The 19,226-nt window shown below is 36.1% G+C and overlaps 1 protein-coding gene across 1 annotated transcript in view; it reads left to right on the top strand.

The window, feature by feature from the left end:
- insyn2ab (inhibitory synaptic factor 2Ab) overlaps positions 1 to 15,328 on the top strand; it is a 52,506-nt gene extending 37,178 nt beyond the window's left edge. The window contains exons 4-5 of the mRNA XM_073869663.1: positions 14,542 to 15,014; positions 15,122 to 15,328. Of these exons, the coding sequence (XP_073725764.1) occupies positions 14,542 to 14,725 (184 nt within the window). The 3' untranslated portion in view covers positions 14,726 to 15,014; positions 15,122 to 15,328. The remainder of the gene's footprint in view (positions 1 to 14,541; positions 15,015 to 15,121) is intronic.
- Positions 15,329 to 19,226: the final 3,898 nt, after the last annotated feature.

Raw genomic sequence — 19,226 nt, 5'->3', positions numbered from 1 at the left:
CAATGACACATCCTTGACACAAACTTTATAACACACATTATGTGATTATTTCTTTCATTCAGGCTTCCAAACATCAGCATGGATAAAATGTTGCAGTTATCATTATGCAGACATGATTACTAAATCTGCTGTAATTCTGTAAAAATTGGGGGAACTTTTTTTGTCTTTGCTTTTCTGGAATAAAACATTATCATATTATACAAATGATTTAGAATAGTCTGGGCTTTATCACTGTGATGTCACATTGATAAGAGAATCAAAACAGCAAGTTAAATGAGACTGCTTTGGTTTAATGGGGATTTTTGTCATTGGTTGTGTTCACACATTGCCAACACACATTTAGGGCGCACTCACACTATCCAAACCAAACCGCGCTCACGCGCGTTTGACCCCCAAAGCCTGGTTTGTTTGACAAGTGTTATCGCTCTGTTCCGCGCCCGGGCGCGGATTGGTTAATCGTGCCACGGCCGGGTTGCAGAGGTGGGCCGGAGCGCGGTTCACTTGGGCTCAGGCGCGGAAGGCTGTGGTGTGAGCGCATTCGCGCCTGAGCGCGATTCAAAAGGTGAAGACGTCAGGTGCGCGACCACTCACCTTCATCTGCCGCCGTAAAAACCTTTTGATGCGCGCAGCGGGGTTACGTGAATGTCCGAGCTGCGCACGTGACAGATCAACTAAGCAATATGATGACATGTGAGAAGGCTGTCTGTAATCGCGCACCAAACGACTCCGAATAAAAAACACAGACTTATCATTACGGGGGGTTCCAGTTTTAAGAGAGAGCTTTACTTCCTGTTTTTTTTTTTCAAAACAATCTCATTTTATAGACGAAAGCACGCCCGGACTCGGATCGATAAAAAGTACAGTGTGAGTGCGTGCACCTGGGGGAGTAGGGAGGGGTGACAATCGCGCTGGGGCATGTTTGGTTTGGTTTGGATAATGTGAGTGCGCCCTTACAGTATGTCCAAATGTGTATTTTGCATATTAGGTGGCCTTTAATTCTTGATAGATTGTATAATAAGCACGATAAGCAATGATAGCAACATGACCTTTTCTGGAGTCTTGGTTAGTTTTTGCATGCTTCCAAGATATTGCCAGATTGAATCAGCTCAGTTTAGCTGAAATTGTTTGTGCTTTGGTTTACAGTCATATCTCACAGAAAATTGCTTCAGCAACACTAATCAAATGCCCCATAAAGCAGACCATATGGCAAAACAGGGACTTTTCCTTACTGAGCAACATCATTTACTGAATATTCATTTTAAAGTAGAACATGTGCACTAGTTAAAAAAGACCTCCTGTAACCTAAAGAATACATCATAGGTTATGATTTATGATGCTGCTACCCAGTCTCACAAAATTACGTACCTATAGGCATGTAATTTTTTATTCTTTTTCGTGATCCTGGCACAAATTTCCGCATTTTTTCGTGATCGTATCACGAATTTCTGTTTACGTGTCATTGTCACATATTGGTTACTCAACTACTTTTTCCTATTTTCAAACCATTTTCGCTTTGGTTTAGGGTTAGATTTGGAGTTTGTGTTAGGATGTCACTTTAAGGGCCCTATTTTAACGATCTGAAACGCAAGTGCGAAGCGCAAAGCACAAATGACTTTGTGGGCGGATCTTGGGCGCTGCTGCTATTTTCCCGGGGGGAGAAATAACTCTTGCGCCAGGCGCAAATCAATAAGGGGTTGGTCTGAAGTAGGTTCATTATTCATAGGTGTGGTTTGGGCATAACGTCAAATAAACCAATCAGAACGCTATCCAACATTCCCTTTAAACGCAAAGGCGCAAGTTCCATGGCGGGTTTCTATTATTATGACGGATTTACCAGGCGCACGCCAGGAGCGGTTCACAGCCGAGGAGACCCACGTTCTTGTAAAAGCAGTCAAAGACAGAGAAGTTGTTTTGTATGGGGATAGGAGAAACCCGCCCAAATCAGCGTCGGTTAAACAGGCGTGAGAGGAAATAGCCACAATTGTCTCATCAGCTGGCATCCCCATCGTTGCGGCAAGCGCTATAATGATGTCAGGAGACGGGGGAATCCCAAGCTTGCCAGCATAAATCGGGCACGCCGTGTAACGGGAGGTGGATCTGCCTCTACACACGACCTGACGCCAGCAGAGGACATCGCTGCGTCCACCCTCACCGCAGAAAGCGTTGAAGGGTGGGGGCAGTCCAACCCCAAAGTACACTTACAAATCAAGTTCATATACATTTTAATTATTATTTACATAAAATAAACGTAATACAGCCACACAACAAACTTATGAAAATATTTTAATCCTTATTTGCATGAGAATTTTTTAACGCAGCCACACAATAAATAAAAACTATCACCAATGCTCATCACAATGATTTCCCTTATCTCATGTGTTAATATTTTTTATTGCAACAATTTATGATTTGCAAAAATAACTGTTGCATCTGTGTAGATTAGATATGCAAGGTGTGTGCGCGTTGTGTACACTATATATTATGGTCAAGCATGCGCCCTTAAAATAGCCTAATGAACCACGCGCAACGCGCCACTGACTTTAGACTAGTTTTTTTGGTCAGTGGCGCAATTGTTTTTTGAAACTGCAAATTAGCATCAGAGATGGTCCTTTTTTGCGCCGGAACACGCCTCCTTTTTTGCGCTGAACCGCCCAGGGAGCGCAAGTTCATTCCCTAGTTTGCCGACGTGCGTCTGTGGAGGGAAAAACCCGCTGTGCGCCGGTGCAAATTACGAATGATACATGCGTCACTGACAAAGTCAATTGTGCTGGGTGCAAGTTAGGGCCTTAAGTATTGGTTTATACAATTTTTTCAGATTTCTTTAATACTTTCTATATTTTAAACCATTGTTGCCTGGCGTTAGGGTTAGAGTTGGGTTTGGGTAAGGATGTCATTTTATGTAAATCTAACCCTAAACCGAAGCGACAATGGTAAGAAAATAGGAAAAACAGTTTAGCAACCAATACGTGACAATGACACGTAAACAGAAATTTGTGATATGATCACGAAAAAACACGGAAATTTGTATTAAAAAAAATACGTGTCTATAGGTACGTAATTTCTTGAGACTGGGCTGGATAATAAAACACTGACAAGAGTATATACTGTAAAACAAATCTATTGATAGCCATACACTTTCAAAACAAACGGCAGCATTGCATAGCATGATTAAAGAAGATTGTAAAACAAAATTATTGGGCCATTTGCATCTTGCATAAGATGTGACAATGACAAAATAGTATCATCATGCCCAGTGTAAAATTGCGGCAACTGTACATGTCACAGCAGCCCATGCACTTCTGTATATTTTTACATTCTCATGCCAGTAGGAAAGCCAGCAATGTGTGATTTTTCTCCGTTGGACACATACTGAGACATATAGTGGCATAGTGGACAGCCTGACCCGTGGCCTCTGTCCTCATGGTGAGCTGACAGGCATGACTCATTCATCAGAAATAGGAAAAAATAACCATTGCCGTTTTGAAAGAGCAGCAACCATCAGACTCCAACAGAACTCCCTACGTTTGCATGAACCGACCGACCAACTTCATTTATTTATTGTCACAGCCTGGCTGGTATCCATTTTTGGCAATGCCATTGTTGTTTTAAGGTTTAAAAACGGCTTATTAATGGTGCCAAATACATTTGTGCTGTGCTTTGATTTGTCTCTGTGGGAAGAACAAGGACTGTTGTTACACTTTTTGTTTGCAGCGTCTATAACTCAGAATGCCTCAAACATTATTCACATATTTATCGGCTACAAAGTACTGTTGAAACGTACTTTTCATTCTTGTGTAAATTAGTGTCAAGTACAAAATGTGCCATTACATGTCTGCACATATGGGAACACTAAAAAAACTAATTCAGCAAATGCCTTGAGCAAATGCGAATAATTTTTCAAACAAATGCAGGTTAACAATCTAGTTAGTAGACGTTCTTCGGAAAGCATCACCATGTCCACACCGGATGCGGGTGGCATGAGGTGACGCGATCAAAGACAATATAACTCATTCAAATCAGCAATCCAGGCTACACTGGATACGACACAATGTAATGTGACAAGTCCCCGACAGTAAACTGATTGTAATGGGATTTACTGTCTTTGCCGTGTTGCACGGCTCACATCTGGTGAAGAAACAGTTTATATGTTAAGCTTCAGTGGATTTTACAGTAAATATTAAATTAAACAAAAGAACCTTCCGACCAAGCAATTGGAATATTTTTTACAAATGCAACATGATCTCACGGCAAGTTGTGTTATAGTCACAAAACATTTGATTAATTTATACTTAAATTCAGTTTTTTTTCGTGCCTTGAGCACGAATGTTTTTTTTCTTCTCGTGTCTGTGGCACAACTTTCTTTTTTGTGTCATTTTATGTATTGTTTTCGCATTGTTTTTTCTTATTTTTAAGTCATTGTCGCTTGGGATTGGGGTTAGATTTGGGGTTTGGTTAGGATGTACTTTTATGTATTTGTTTCTACATGTTTTTCTTACGCTTTTAAAACTATTTTTGCCTGGAGTTGGGGTTAGAGTTGGGGTTTGGGTTAGGATGTCTAAAAATGTAACAGAAAGTGATTCTAACCCCAACCACAAGCGACAATGATACGAAAATATAAAAAAACAATTAGAAAACAACACGTAAAATGCCACAAAAAAGTTGTTATAAAAAAAGTTTATAGAAATTTGTGCGAGTGACATGAAAAAGCAATTGTAATATTGTGTTTTTTTACAAATGCAACATGATCTCACAGCAAGTCGTGTTATAGTCACAAAAAATTGTATTAATTTATTTGTGTCCATTGCACGAAATTCAGCTTTTTTCGTGCCTTGAGCACTAATGTCCTTTTCGTGTCACTCAGCAAGAATTTCTATAAATAGTTTTTTGTGTGCGTGGCAATACTTACTTTTTCGTGTCATTTTATGTTTTGTTTTCTCATTGTTTTTTTCCTATTTTTAAATTATTGTCACTTGGGGTTAGATTTGGGGTTTGGGTTAGGATGTAATTTAATGTATTGGTTTCTACATGCTTTTCTTTCAGTTTTAAAACTATTCTCACCTGGAGTAGGGTTAGATTTGGGGTTTGGGCTAGGATGTCTAAAAATGTAACAGAAAGTGATTCTAACCCCAACCCCAAGCGACGATGGTATGAAAATATAAAAAAAAAAACAATTAGAAAACAATACATAAAATACCACATAAAAAAGTCGTGCCACAGACACTAAAAATTATTTATAGAAATTTGTGCAAGTGACATGAAAAAGCAATTGGAATATTGTGTTTTTTTTTTTACAAATGCAACATGATCTTACGGCAAGTCGTGTTATAGTCACAAAAAATTATATTAAATTATTTGTGTCCATGGCACGAAATTCAGCTTTTTTTCGTGCCTTGAGCACGAATGTCTTTTTCGTGTTACTCAGCACGAATTTCTAAATAGTTTCTTGTGTCCGTGGCACGACTTTATTTTTTGTGTCATTTTATGTATTGTTTTCGCATATTTTTTTCCTATTTTTAAGTCATTGTCGCTTGGGATTGGGTTTAGATTTGGGGTTTGGTTGGGATGTACTTTTATGTATTGGTTTCTACATCTTTTTCTTCTGCTTTTAAAACTATTCTCATCTGGAGTTGGGGTTAGAGTTGGGGTTTGGGTTAGGATGTCTAAAAATGTAACAAAAAGTGATTCTAACCACAAGCGACAATGGTACGAAAGTATGAAAAACAATGAGAAAACAATAAATAAAATGCCACGAAAAAGAAAGCCGTGCCACGGACACAAAAAACTATTTATAGAAATTGACATGAAAAAGACATTTGTGCTGAATGCTGAAAAAGCTGAATTTCGTTCCATGGACTCGAATAAATTAATCACATTTTTTGTGACTATAACACAACTTTCCATGAGATCAGTTTGTACAAATGACTTATCTTTGAACTTCATAATTTAAAAAAAATTAATGTGCCTTCCAAATCTTTAATTAAAAACGCAAATCACCCGGGAGAAGATTGCAGCGATTAGCAAATTGACCTATGGCTAAGCCACTCCCCCTCCACTCGGACAAACAATCAACATTTGGTGACACAGTAGGAGACATTTCACATTTGATGAGTTTTGGAGACAGAAAGATTATATATCATCTCAAAGTCACCAAAAGGGCCTTAACTATGCATTGGTTATATTTATATTTGTATTGTTGAAAAGGTCGATGAAAAGCTTCAGCTCTAGGCAAAAATTTACAGGTCACAGTGTAAACGCGATAAACCGCATCTTGTTGCCCTCTTGATTCAAGTTAAATGTGTACAGGTCTAAGTTGCATACGTTTCTAGGACAAGCCTTTTTACCATCTGTATATACCGATTAACTGTTGGCTGTTGCTTGATGGGTTCTGTCATTCAACATCCATTAATGTTTTATGCCGATTTTTTACTATGTTCCCTTAAAATAGTTTTAATGTCCTGCAAAATCTTTTTATTTCTATACAGAGACTTCAAATTTCTGCTGTTCTGAGCGTGGTCATGTACAAACGTGATTTCATGCGTGTAGCAAATTTCTAATTTATTAAACTAATGTTGTTACCATTACACTTCCTGGTCTCCCCACAAGGTATTTTACATTACTTACTGTAAGTGTCCTGCGTGCATGAATTATTAAGATGTGGTGTAATGCAGATATTCTCCTCTCGCTCTCAAAGGCCGCAGTATTTCTCATTATAAGCACAGAGTCAGTTTCTATTAAGTATTTATGGACCAAAAATACACAGAGTAAATCTTACGCTTCGTACAAGCTCCAGACAGTTTTTAAAAGCGTAGGTCTCTCTCTCTCTCTTTCTTTCGCACTCCTTGCACATAGTCTGAGCCTAACACCCTCGCAGCTCTGTGAAATGCATCTAATCACAAAGAGAGAAAGAGGATGCTAGAACTTTCCTAAACCGTGAAAGTGAGCACATTTGTGCTTTGTGGATGCCAGAGCATACCTTGCTGAACATTTCCTGCGTTAATGAGCAGGCCAGTTCCTCGCCGCTAAACAGGGAAGAGAAAACCGAAGACAAGAGGAAGTCTGATTGTCTGATTGCCAGAATTCTGCCTTGGGAGTGGGCAGAGAGGAAGTGCTGATTGAAATGCCCGACTCTGCTGCAGCTCCCTTGGTGCATTTCAAGGCTGAAAGTACAACTCTCCGATCAGTCAAATTACACGGAGCTGTCCTTCAGCATGCCCACGTGGCAGCATGTGAATCCCTGCAAATGGACACAAATGGGTCACGAGCTGGCAGCGGGGAGGGCAAAGCAGGCCGCTTTGAATTAAAGATGGCACAGATACTAGCAATGTGCACGGTGGAGATGGACAGCGGTGCCGCTCAAACAACAATTACGGGCATGGCTTGATAATAATCCACTTTCTTCTCTAAAGCCCTGAGAAGTGATCCTGCTGATCTTTCACTCTGACCTTCATTCAGTCTGTTGAAGACCCGTAGACCCTCTTCTGAAATCAATTGCCATCTGCACTCGCAGCCGAACATAATATTTGACAATGTTGCGCTTTGTCAAGAAGCTTTGCTTTGCGGTCAAGAGGTTGAGGTTTTCGTTTAAAAGGGGAGAAAGGGGCTACTGTAGTTTTACAGTTTTTACTCCGGCAAATGTTTTTCACTGTGGTTTTCTTTGCGAAAGTATTTCTGGTTTTGGAAAAAACAAATTTAAACACAAACAATTCATGAAACAGAAAAAGGGTTAAAGGGTAACATACAAAAATATCTGCAAGGTCATTTCATTAAAAATCTATGTAAAAGTACAAAATCTGCTCCATTGCAGTTTAAAACTTCATGATCAGAGAGCTGTCAATCCAAATCTTGATGAGAGTAAAGCACGGTTAAGTCCCGCCCACACGAGAGCTTTGTGTCAGAATGGTGAACGTAAACTTGTAAAGCATTAACAAAAACTCTGGCAGTGAACAAATAAACCTTGATTTGCTAAAAACGTTGCTTAAAAACAGTTAAGAAAGATTGTGGGGTAAAACTTTACTTAAAGGGGTGTTTATAAGACTGACATGACACGTTCATAATCATGATATGACACGTGCTGTGAACATGAAGGAGATTTAATGTACGTTTATAACAACTGTCATTAAGTGTCATTCGTTCAATGATGTGATTTTTAATGCAAAGATGACATTGTTTAAGATGTCTTTGTTATGACAACTTGACATTACCAAGACCAGAGGCGTCATGCCATTTCAAACTGAGGGGGCACCTGCCCCCTTGGTTTTTTTTGAGCCAATGGATTTTGCATCCAACCTCAAAATCAAATAAGCGTCCATTAATCTGTTATTTGACTTTTAATCTGTTTAATATGCACAATATTATACATTCTGTGCTGCATCCTTGTCACTTTTCGGAGATTTTCGCCGTTTTGATAGTGTTTTGATCATGTTACATTACTTATATTCTGGCAGCAGCTGGCGCTGCAGTTAGCGCAGTCACAGACGTCATCAGCGTCTGGGCGCGCTCACGAGCTCTCTGCTGTTGCTGGCTTGCTGCTGCATTTGGCTATCTGAGGAATTAAAACGTGTTAGAAACGCTCACAACATTTCCAAACCCCAGTACGGTAATGTGCAGTTAACCTCCTTTGTGTAGAAAATGTATGGTTTTAAATGTGACCGTCTAACGTTATATAGTAGAGATTCATCTTCTTGGCACAACGCCAAAGTTCGCCAGAGTTCACGCCGGCGCGGAATCTCACATGCTCACATGAGGTAAAATTTAATGCAAAAATCCGTTCCTCTAATAATTTTATCTAAACATATTTTTTTAAATCATTATTGATTGTCTGTGTATGCACAAATTTCTGTGAGCTGTTGACACTGTGCCCCCTTAAAAAAAATTGGCGCATGATGCCCCTGACCAAGACAACATAACTAACCACTTTTTACCAGTGATACAAATTGGATTTGTCATTAAAATGTCAATAAGTGTTAATACTCTAATATAGTTTTATAACAGCATCATGAATATTTTTCTTGATGAATATTTTTCTCAAATGCAGTTGTACAAATATAATTTGTCATTAAAATGTCATTAAGTGTTAATACTCTGTCAAATAATTTTATAAAAACCTCATGAATATTCTTCAGTTAATAATGTTTTTTAAGTTTCCTCTATGTGTTTAACAAATAAAATCAATCATTCAATAATAATAATAATAATTAAAATTAATAAAATTATTTCATTGCATTTGGAGACAGATTCACCTAAAATTAAATGAAAACAGTACAATAATGGGTCAAGCTCATGCAGCATTGGGTCCATATCGTTGCAAAGCTAAATGATTAAACAAATGAAATGTTTTGTTAGTTTTTTCTTTCTGTCAGAAAATTTCAGAACCCTCTGAGAAAGAACAAGTTCTGTTGTTAATTGTCAGTTTTTTATGTATTGTGCATATTCATAAAGTTAAGTATAATATTTTGACGTGTCTGTTGCATTTTGTTAAGGTTTTTAAAATTATTTGACATAGTAATAAAACTTAATGACATTTTAATGACAGTTTAATGTAATGTTAACCCATAAATCTAGATTGTTTCTTAAGTTTGATAATTTTTCTTCTATGTCATGTTTATGTATTGGTTTACAGGATGTCAAGTTGTCATAACAAAAACAATTCAAACTGTAATCTTTGCATTAAATAAATTACATAATTTAACAAATGACCCTTAATGACAGTTGTCATAAATGTGCAAAAAATCTCCTTCATGTTCATGACACATCTCATGATTATGAAGGTGTCATGTCAGTCTTATGATCACCTCTTCAAGTAAAGTGTTACCGATTGTGGTTGATTTTAAATCCATCTTAAATGTTTGCCTTTCAGTTTATTATTTTCATTTTTAGTGTGTTTTTTATTAATCTCATTTCATATCTTTGTTTGTTTCTTGAAAGTTTGCATTCATTTTTCTTAGCACAAAAATAAATGTGTCAATGACAGACAACTTTTCTGTATGACAACTTTAAATAGCTTTTCATATCCTGAATCAAGTTTACTGTAGTAAGTCCCTGTGGATAATCTTTAACGTTACTGTGATTAAAAACATGTAGCCCCATCATGACTAAGTTTATGTGTGTGTGATTACAGAAAGGCAGTGAAGCAAATAATTGAGCAATATCTTGACCACTTATATTTAACAACAGGGAGTTAACATTCACCTTTCTCTATACCCACAATGTTTATTCAAATCAATTTCCAATAACATTCCTGGGAATTTACAACCAGCGCACCCAGGAATGAGATTTCTGTTTTTATTTTCTCATCAGCATGTCGCTCTAAACCTGTAAAACTTTCTTTACGTGTAATACAGAATGGCTGAGCTGTTCTTTCTAAAATGAAAGAATGGATGACATGGTGGTGAGTAAATTATCTGGATTTTTTTTTTAAGAAAATGAACTAATCGTTTAACTTCAAGTAAAGATCATGTTCTATGAAGATACATTCTAAAAAATTTGCTGTAATTTTGCAGCTGGTTGCCAGTAACTTGTAGAAGATAAAGTCAAAAAATGTTTCATGTTCATTAAATGTTGCCAGTAAATAACATAAATGTAAAATCTACAGTAAGTTACTGGCAGCTAGTTGCCAGTAATACCCATTAATACTGTAATTTCTACAGACATGTATTTATCATCATTCTTCTTTCGGACACTTTTTAAAGGTGATTTTCTCATACTGTATTTACAAACGTGTGCTGTTTCATGTTCCTGTTTATCATTTACAGTAAAAAATTATCACCTTGGATTTATTATTTAGTCAAATCTGCATTTAAAGTAGTCATCACCTCTCAGAGCTGGGTTTGTAAATTCTTCCTGTCCAACCACAGCTGTTTACTGTGCATTGTTCACCCATATGTGCAAATGAAGTAACTGTTCGGGTTTTCCCTTTGATTAATTACAGAGAGTACTTTAGTTCAACCCGGTGCAGGAACACGATGCTGCTCCATTCTCTCTCTCTCTCTCTCTCTCTCTCTCTCTCTCTCTCTCTCTCCATCTGAAAGTGCCGCAGACAATCACACAAGTTCTGTAAATAGACAAACCGAACACTGCAGCAACTAAATATACCATTCCTAAGAAAAGTTTTTCTGATAGTTTGTGAAAATCCAGGACAGGCTTGAAAATGAGATGCAGATATCTTTGTGGGTTTTGTGTGGTGTGCTCGCAATTAGTGTAGACTTGGAAAATTATGCAATAAAAATGACTGTAAATTAGAATGCTCAGTGTAAAGTGTCCTTGGCTTGGGATTTCTTAGTGATTAAACAGTATGTTACATTTATATTTTTTTGCATTTGGAGAAAGCTTTCATCCAAACAAACATAGTTCAAGAGCTACATTTTTTTCAACTGGGGAGAAAGTAACGCATGGCACAAGTAACGCACCTCACCAGGGTATGGTTAAGCATACAGCACATGAGTACTGTACGGAGGCATCACATTAGTGAAACGAAGACTTTGGTGGTCAAACGTACTCGGGTACGGTACGGTATGCATAGTGTGAGTATGCTCTAAATGCATACTGTCCCGGTACTGCATAAGGATTCCTTTCTTGTTTAACAAAACAATCACCACTGTAAGGTCAGATAAATATAATCAACCCCCTAGCAATTTGGCTAGAGAGACTTATTTGCACAAATCTATTATAAATACTATAAATGGATGGAGCTGATGAGCCAAAACATTGATTTCCAATATGCTCATTTGTAGTGCAGGAAAGTAAAAAAATTGGACAGTTTAAAGTAAGTGGTATGACCTGTGGAGATCAGTCTCTGTGTTCTTCATACTGCTGAGTCAAAGAGGTCGGCCCTGCTGCTTTGTAAATGATTTCATTAGGATCAGATTAAAGCTGCCTGTGACAGTTAATCTGGGAGTTTAGCCACTGCAGTGACAGATGAGCGTCATGGGATTATGAGGAAATACTAGGTCAGCTGGATATGCGAGGACAATCACAAACATAGACACTCCAAATGAGACTGTGCCGGACAGTTTAGTTATAATGTGACAGGTAAAGAATGAGGTGATTTGAGGTCAGCATTTGCTAGAGAACAGCAGGAAAAAGTCAATTTTAACATGAAATGGCATTTTCATGTAACATTTGATTTTATCCATCAGGAATTTGTGTTTTATTTTACTAAAAACTTAAATAAATAGTAATATTATTTGGCTGTAGGTTAAAACTGTAGACTGTAAAAAATATGGACGTAGTGTCCATGACGTCACCCATAGGTTTGTGAAGAGCTTTTTTGAAGTCAAAAGTTGTCGGGGCTTGCTGTCGCCCATCTTGGCAGCGCGTCAGCGCATATAACTGAAAATGGGTAAAGCGGGACATGGATAAAGCTGAGGTGACTGGTTGCTGAAACCACACCCACCTAGGTTGATGGCAGTGACAGCAGTGGCACTTAACCCATCACTCAATTGGCCACGCCCTTAACCTTTCACCGCCATTGGAAAGCGATTTCCTGCTAATGACGAGTTTTTACAGCAATCCATATTTCCGCTATTATCCACCAGGTAGCACTCTTACCCAACTTATAAATCCGGTAAGGCCAAAAACAGTTCAAACTTTGTGTATGTTTTGCTTATTGCTCTGACTCTGATCTCTAATAAAAGTCCTTTACAAAAATGCATTTATTTTTGCTCAAAATTTGGTAATGTTGAAGAAACCTACCCATATTTTCTGAGATGATAAAAAGAGAATTAATGAAGATAGGATGCAACTTTTTTGTTTAAATGCAGAGGGTCTGTTCTTTCATTTAAAATATAGTATGTTTATATATTTAAAGAAGGAATTTTCTGGAGGGCATTAAACTTTTGTAAAAATAATAAAAAAATGCTGCAACTTAAAAAAAAAAAAAAACGCTGGCGGGAAAGAGTTAATTATGCATAACTTTAAGGCTTAAAATAATTGAAACGGATGAGTTACAAACGAATACTAGGGCTATAGACTAGGGCTGTCAAAAGATTAATCATGAATAATCACATACAAAATAAAAGTTTGTTTTTGCATAATATATGTGTTTGCACTGTGTGCAACTATTTTGCATATATAAATACAAACACATGCATGTATGTACTTAAGAATAATTTACATGGATATATATATTTTGATATATTTTCTATTATATATAAATTAAAAAATATATATTTTTACAAAAATTTTCCTAAATTTATACATGTATGTGTGTATTTACAGTATATATACATAATAATTGCAAACAATAAACACACAAATATATTATGCAAACACAAACTTTTATCTTGTAAGCGATTAATCTTTTGACATCTCTAATATAGACCAAAATCACTTTTTGTACTAGGCTGTAAACATATTTTTTCTGCTGTAAAGTTGGAAATTTTAAAGGAAAACACCACCTTTTTTCAATATTTAACTATGTTCTTACCTCAACTTAGATGAATTAATACATACCTTTCTTTCAATGCGTGCACTTTTAATCTTTGTACAGCACCTCGTAAATGTGTTAGCATTTAGCCTAGCCCCATTCATTCCTATGGCTCCAAACAAAAGTTTTATTTTGTGTCACCGTACTTACTCGTGTAAGTACTCATGTAACAGTCTTTAAATAGGGAAAACATGCAAGTGTTTGGTGGCTTCTAAATTCATCCATGTTTGGAGCCATAGGCATGAATGGGGCTAGGCTAAATGCTAACACATTCACAAGACGCTGTACAAAGATTGAAAGTGCACGCATTGAAAAAAAATAGGGATGTATTAATTTGTCTAAGTTGAGGGAAGAACATAGTAAAATATTGAAAAGCGGTTTTGTTTTTCTTTAACGTGGTGTATAGGTATTGACTCCGCCTCTAACGGCCCGTCAATGAATTGTAGTTTAAGTCACTTCCATGTTGGCTTCATCAGAGAGATCGGAAGGGTGCCTCTCTGTTAAAACCAGTAGCCTGAGGCCTGCACACGGCCTGTTTGATAAACCCGCAGTAATTAACAAAACACCCAAACCATTATCCGACAGCAGCATTAACATTTGACATAAAGACCGCGACCCAAACCTGCAAATAGTGCTGTCATTACAACGTTTTTTACAGTCTTCAGACAAAGCGTGAACACAAATAAGCACATGACCATTTCAAAACAGCATGTACAGAATCGAGTCGAAATGGTCTTGGATTTTAGACCCACAGTCCGCCCATGCCTACTGACTGCAAATGACACGTTAATATTATTCCAGCCATTACATCAAATATTAGTGGTTCACCCACCTACATGCAGGACTCTGGCCTGAGGGTCTACACTGATAAAGTCAATACAAAGTCATTTGAGAGGAAAATATATTTTTTATTGAAACAGTCTGATAGATACCTATAAATCATGTACAACAAGACCAGGGATGTGTGCTAACAAAAAAATGTTGTCTATTTTGAGTATGTGCTGTTCAATACAACAAATTTATATCTATTATTTAAATCAGGCACTTTTGTCTAATCCGTCTGTTTTGACATCAATAAGTGAATCATCAATAAAATGCTGCTGTTTTTTCTCTTTTAGTGTGGAACTGGATTTTAAACTTCAAGAGGATAAACTCCAGCCCTTAATAAAGAGACTGTGTCCTCTAGAAGAGTCGTCCTATCCCTCTCTGCCTTACACACATGAAGTGTTCACCTCCACACCCAAACGCAAAACCAAGACTGAGTCCAAGAAGCACGCTCGCTGGAAACTCTGGTTCCTCTAACGTACGGCTAGGATTTTGTTTGTATTTGGGAACCCTGCCTCATCAGACCACAACAGCAAGCAAATTCAAGTGGATTTCTGCGTTGCTATGGATAAATACCCTGTATGGTGAAATACTCACAGCTCTTCGCTGTATTGGAACATACGACTGGATTTTTAAAAGGAATATGAATTGTTTTCTTGACATAATCCTCTGATAAACCCTGCTGTGTTTGGGAACTGCTGTGATTCAATATCACGTTTTTCTAAAGGATTACACAATGGTCCTTAAGTTTAAACAAGTTAGTAAGGTAAGAGTGCAGGGATGCGGTATGTTTATGTCTTTGTTCAATATTCACGTATGTTTAACTCAGAGATCTTTCTTTCTCCTCTCTACATTTATCTCTTTTTACTTTAGGGTCTTTGCAGAGGCGACATGAAACTTCAAAGCTAATCTAGTTTGCCACAATGATACTTTGGAGGCATCTATTACATCAAAGGCATCTAATCAGTAAAGCACAAACTTTTAAGAATTAAAATGTAGATTTGATACCTTTTTTGAGATCATACGTCTTTGTGTGTGTCTTTCTTTCTTTCTTTTTTTCTTTCTTTCCATACGTCTCTCTTAAAGGGATAGTTCACTCAAAAGTGAGGTTCTGTCATCATTTTCTCATCATCGTGTTGTTCTAAACCTGTATGAATTTCTTTTAATTGATGTACACGGAAGGGGAGGTTTTGATGAATGATGGTAAGCACACAGCTGCCTTAACCATTGACTTCCATAGTAGGAAAACAAATGAAAATTTTGGTTCCAAAACACAATAAATCCATTTTGACGAATTTTGGTAAAAATTTATTTTCTATAGACGGTTTCATTGGATGCACATGTGCTGACGCGGTACATGTCTGGATCCGAACTTTACTTCCGGTTTCGTTTTTTTTTAATGGTCTGACTAGTTGCTAAACTGATCTCTTGAACAAATGCCTCGTCGAAAATAACAAATGTGTTGGTTTCCTAGGTAATCTATGTGTTGTTTTTTTGCTTTTTATATAAATAAACTACGTTTAAAGAACTTTGTTGATATTTATTTTTTAGCGGAGTTTACCGGAAGTTACGTGCGGACCACGACAGTCGCTTGTTTATGTTGTTACTGCTGAAACCGTCTATACCAAGAAAGTGACCAGATAAAAAACACAATTTTCTGTTACAAACTTCCAAAGCATTTTCATAATCCAATCCATAATTTGATTTTCAAAGATTTATTATTTAAAAAAATAATAATAATAATTTGCAAAATGCAAATAAATACATTTTTTTTTCAAAATGCTATAAATCTATTGAATCAATATATAAATTTGCATTCATCTTTATATATTCATTTAATTGACTAGTGGTATACACTGATTAAAAAATAAACATTAATGGCATTAATCAAAACACTAAATTTTTTGACAACAATCAGGTGTAAAATGTTTTGGTCCTGCACGATTTTCGTTGACTTAGAGTAAAATAATGGAAAGTTTTTCCCCTGGGATAAATGTGTTAGCGAGAAGTCAATCAGCTGTGTGTTTACCATCATTTGTCGGGATATCTTATTTTGTGTTTATCAAAAAGAAAAAAGAAAAAAATAAATTCATACAGGTTTAGAACAACATGGGCATGGTAAGGTGCTGACAGAATTTTCATTTTTGGGTGAACTATCCCTTTAAGGCCATTTCTTCAATTTTAGAAAGAAAGGGTTAAAATGAATAAAATTGATTATTATTCAATAACAGAATAAAGAGATTATATCTAATGAGTGAATGCAGTATCAGTTGACTGCATGCACTAATAATCTATGACTTTGTAGAAATATTTTTGCTGGAAAATGTTAAGGATGCACAATTTGTTTGTCAGAAATGGTTTGGTTGTAAATGTATGAATGAAATTGGTGTTCTCAAAAAAGATGAAAAAAAAATTATTTAATTAATGAAAATACTGTGATTGTCTTTAGATTTATATATCAAATAATACTCCACAAGCATTTTTGCAATACCATTTTTTGGGACAACAGAAGTATTTACAACAATTAAATTATCAGCTCACTTCGGAGCTATTCAACTCTGAAATGTTTTAGAAAAATATAACACTGTATTTATAACCCAAGCGTGAAAAAAAACTCAGCTCAATTTTTCATCAACTCTGTTGTTTGGATTTAATACCATAAGTCTGTAAAATTGCACCAGACTGGTTAAACAAATTGTGTTTCATACGGCAGTGTTATGTTGAAGACAAGCAAGAACACAATATAATATATCTAGGCTTTATCTTATAACACACACCACTTTGTTCCATCTTGTCATTAAATTTTCAATATGATGGCAGTCAATCACTGAAATCTTGTGCTTGTTTCCCCGCCTAAATCATATTTATTAAATGATCACAACAAGTTTGGGAGTTTAATGATGCAGGTAACATACAGAGGGCTATGTACAGTATATACAAATAGAGCTTAGCATATATTTAGCTTTGTTTTAGATATTCAGACATTAGCTTCAATACACTCACTTTTACAACAGTGCCAAATGCTTTATTTAGTTACTATCCCAAGAAACCTCGTTCACAACTAAAGAATATTTTGGGAATATATAATATTTAAAAAATGTAATGTGCTCACCTCACAATATCTTCTTTCTTATACAAACCTCTTGTTTATTCGGACCACACCTGAATAACTTATTCTTGTAGCATAAACACAGATGCATCGTTATATCCTGAGAAAGTGCAATTGATTTATATTGTGCAATATTACATTTTATACAGTTTCTACCCACGGTGCATTTACAATAAAGAAACAGATGCAAAATATTGTGACTCGCCTGTTCCAATTAAAGTTCTTTAGAGTAAAACCAAAGAATTGGGGATTGGGGAGACACGCAAGGCATATTGCGTTGGTGATAGGGAAATGACTGAACAGTGCTTTGAACGGGACTCAGCTGGATGATGAGACGGTTGAAACATTTCTCTCTCTAAAATTGAGTGGCTTCTGCTCCGGCACACAGAACACAGAAATGCCCCGTGATTGGACGGCATCCAGCAAAACACCTGCTGCCAAGATATTGTCAGTCACAATGACTCGAGGGATAAAAGAAATGTTTCTTTATTGAAACATTACTAATATAAACATTGCTAACGTAACGCAGCTGACCCAGCACAAACATGTGACGTCAACTGAATATCTCCAGAATTGCTTTGAATTTTCTCTGATCACACAGCTTTATTTTAGCATTGATAACAGCCTAACTCTAGCTCATGAGCTCATCATCACGGCAGAAATGGCTCTGAAAAGTGATTGCGGTCTTCTTGCAATTTCACCGCCACTTTCAGAATAGATTCACAATTTTAGAAATGTTGATTACATTACAATACACACTGGCATGCAGGGTAACACAAATTCTAGTCATGGTATGCCTTACATATTTTTGCTAAATTTGATAGGATTTTAACCAAATTCATTTTAAATATTTAAATATAAATATTGATGCACACTCAGAAAAAAGTTAAAAATGTTGTTACTGGGATGATACCTTTCAAAAATGTCCTAGTATATACACCATTTTTGGTACAGATATGTACCACTGAAAAACCAGTATGAACCAGTGTGTTCATTTAAGGTACCAGAATACAAAAGTCTACTTTTTGATAAGGTAAAAAGGCTTGTACACTGAAAAAAATATTCATTTAATTTACTCAGTTAAGTGGTCGGAATCAATTTATTTAAGATACATTTAAACAAAAAATAGAAATACAAAACAAAACAAAAACTTTTATTGATAGCTTAAAGAAATTGATTGTAACCACTTACCTTAAAAAATTGAGTAAATTGAATGAATAATTTTTTCAGTGTACCTTTTTGTACATTTTATTCTGAGAGTGCACAGGAACTCATTAACAAATTATATATGAATAAATAATTTTCATAAAAATATTCTGTAACACTTTACTTAAAGGGGTTTTCATAATCACGACATGACATGTGTAATGAACATAAAGGTGATTTTATGCATGTTTATGACAACTGTCATTAAGTGTCATTCGTTCAATTATGCCATTTTTAATGCAAAGATGACATTGCTTGAAATGTCTATTAATCAATACATTTTAACTTATCATGACAACTTGACCTTACCAAGACAACATGATTTTTTTCATTAAAATGTCATTAAGTGTTAATACTCTGGTAAATAGTTTTATAACAGCGTCGTGCCTATTCTTCAGTTCATAATGTTTTTTTTAAGTTTCCTCCAGGTGTTTAAGAAATAAAATCAATCATCCAACTACAACAACAACAACAACAACAATAATAATTAAAATTAATACAATTATATTTTATTGCATTTAAAGACTAATTCACCTAAAATTAAATGAAAACAGTAAGAATGGGTTAAGCCATGCAGCGTTGGGTCCATATCACTGGAAAACAGTTAATTACATTAAGTCAGAAAATTTCAGAACCCTCTGTGTGTATTGTGCACATACATAA

The sequence above is a fragment of the Misgurnus anguillicaudatus genome, chromosome 7 (genome assembly GCF_027580225.2).
Source record: "Misgurnus anguillicaudatus chromosome 7, ASM2758022v2, whole genome shotgun sequence".
In the NCBI taxonomy this organism is placed as follows: domain Eukaryota; kingdom Metazoa; phylum Chordata; class Actinopteri; order Cypriniformes; family Cobitidae; genus Misgurnus; species Misgurnus anguillicaudatus.
This window is presented reverse-complemented; position numbering and strand designations above follow the sequence as displayed.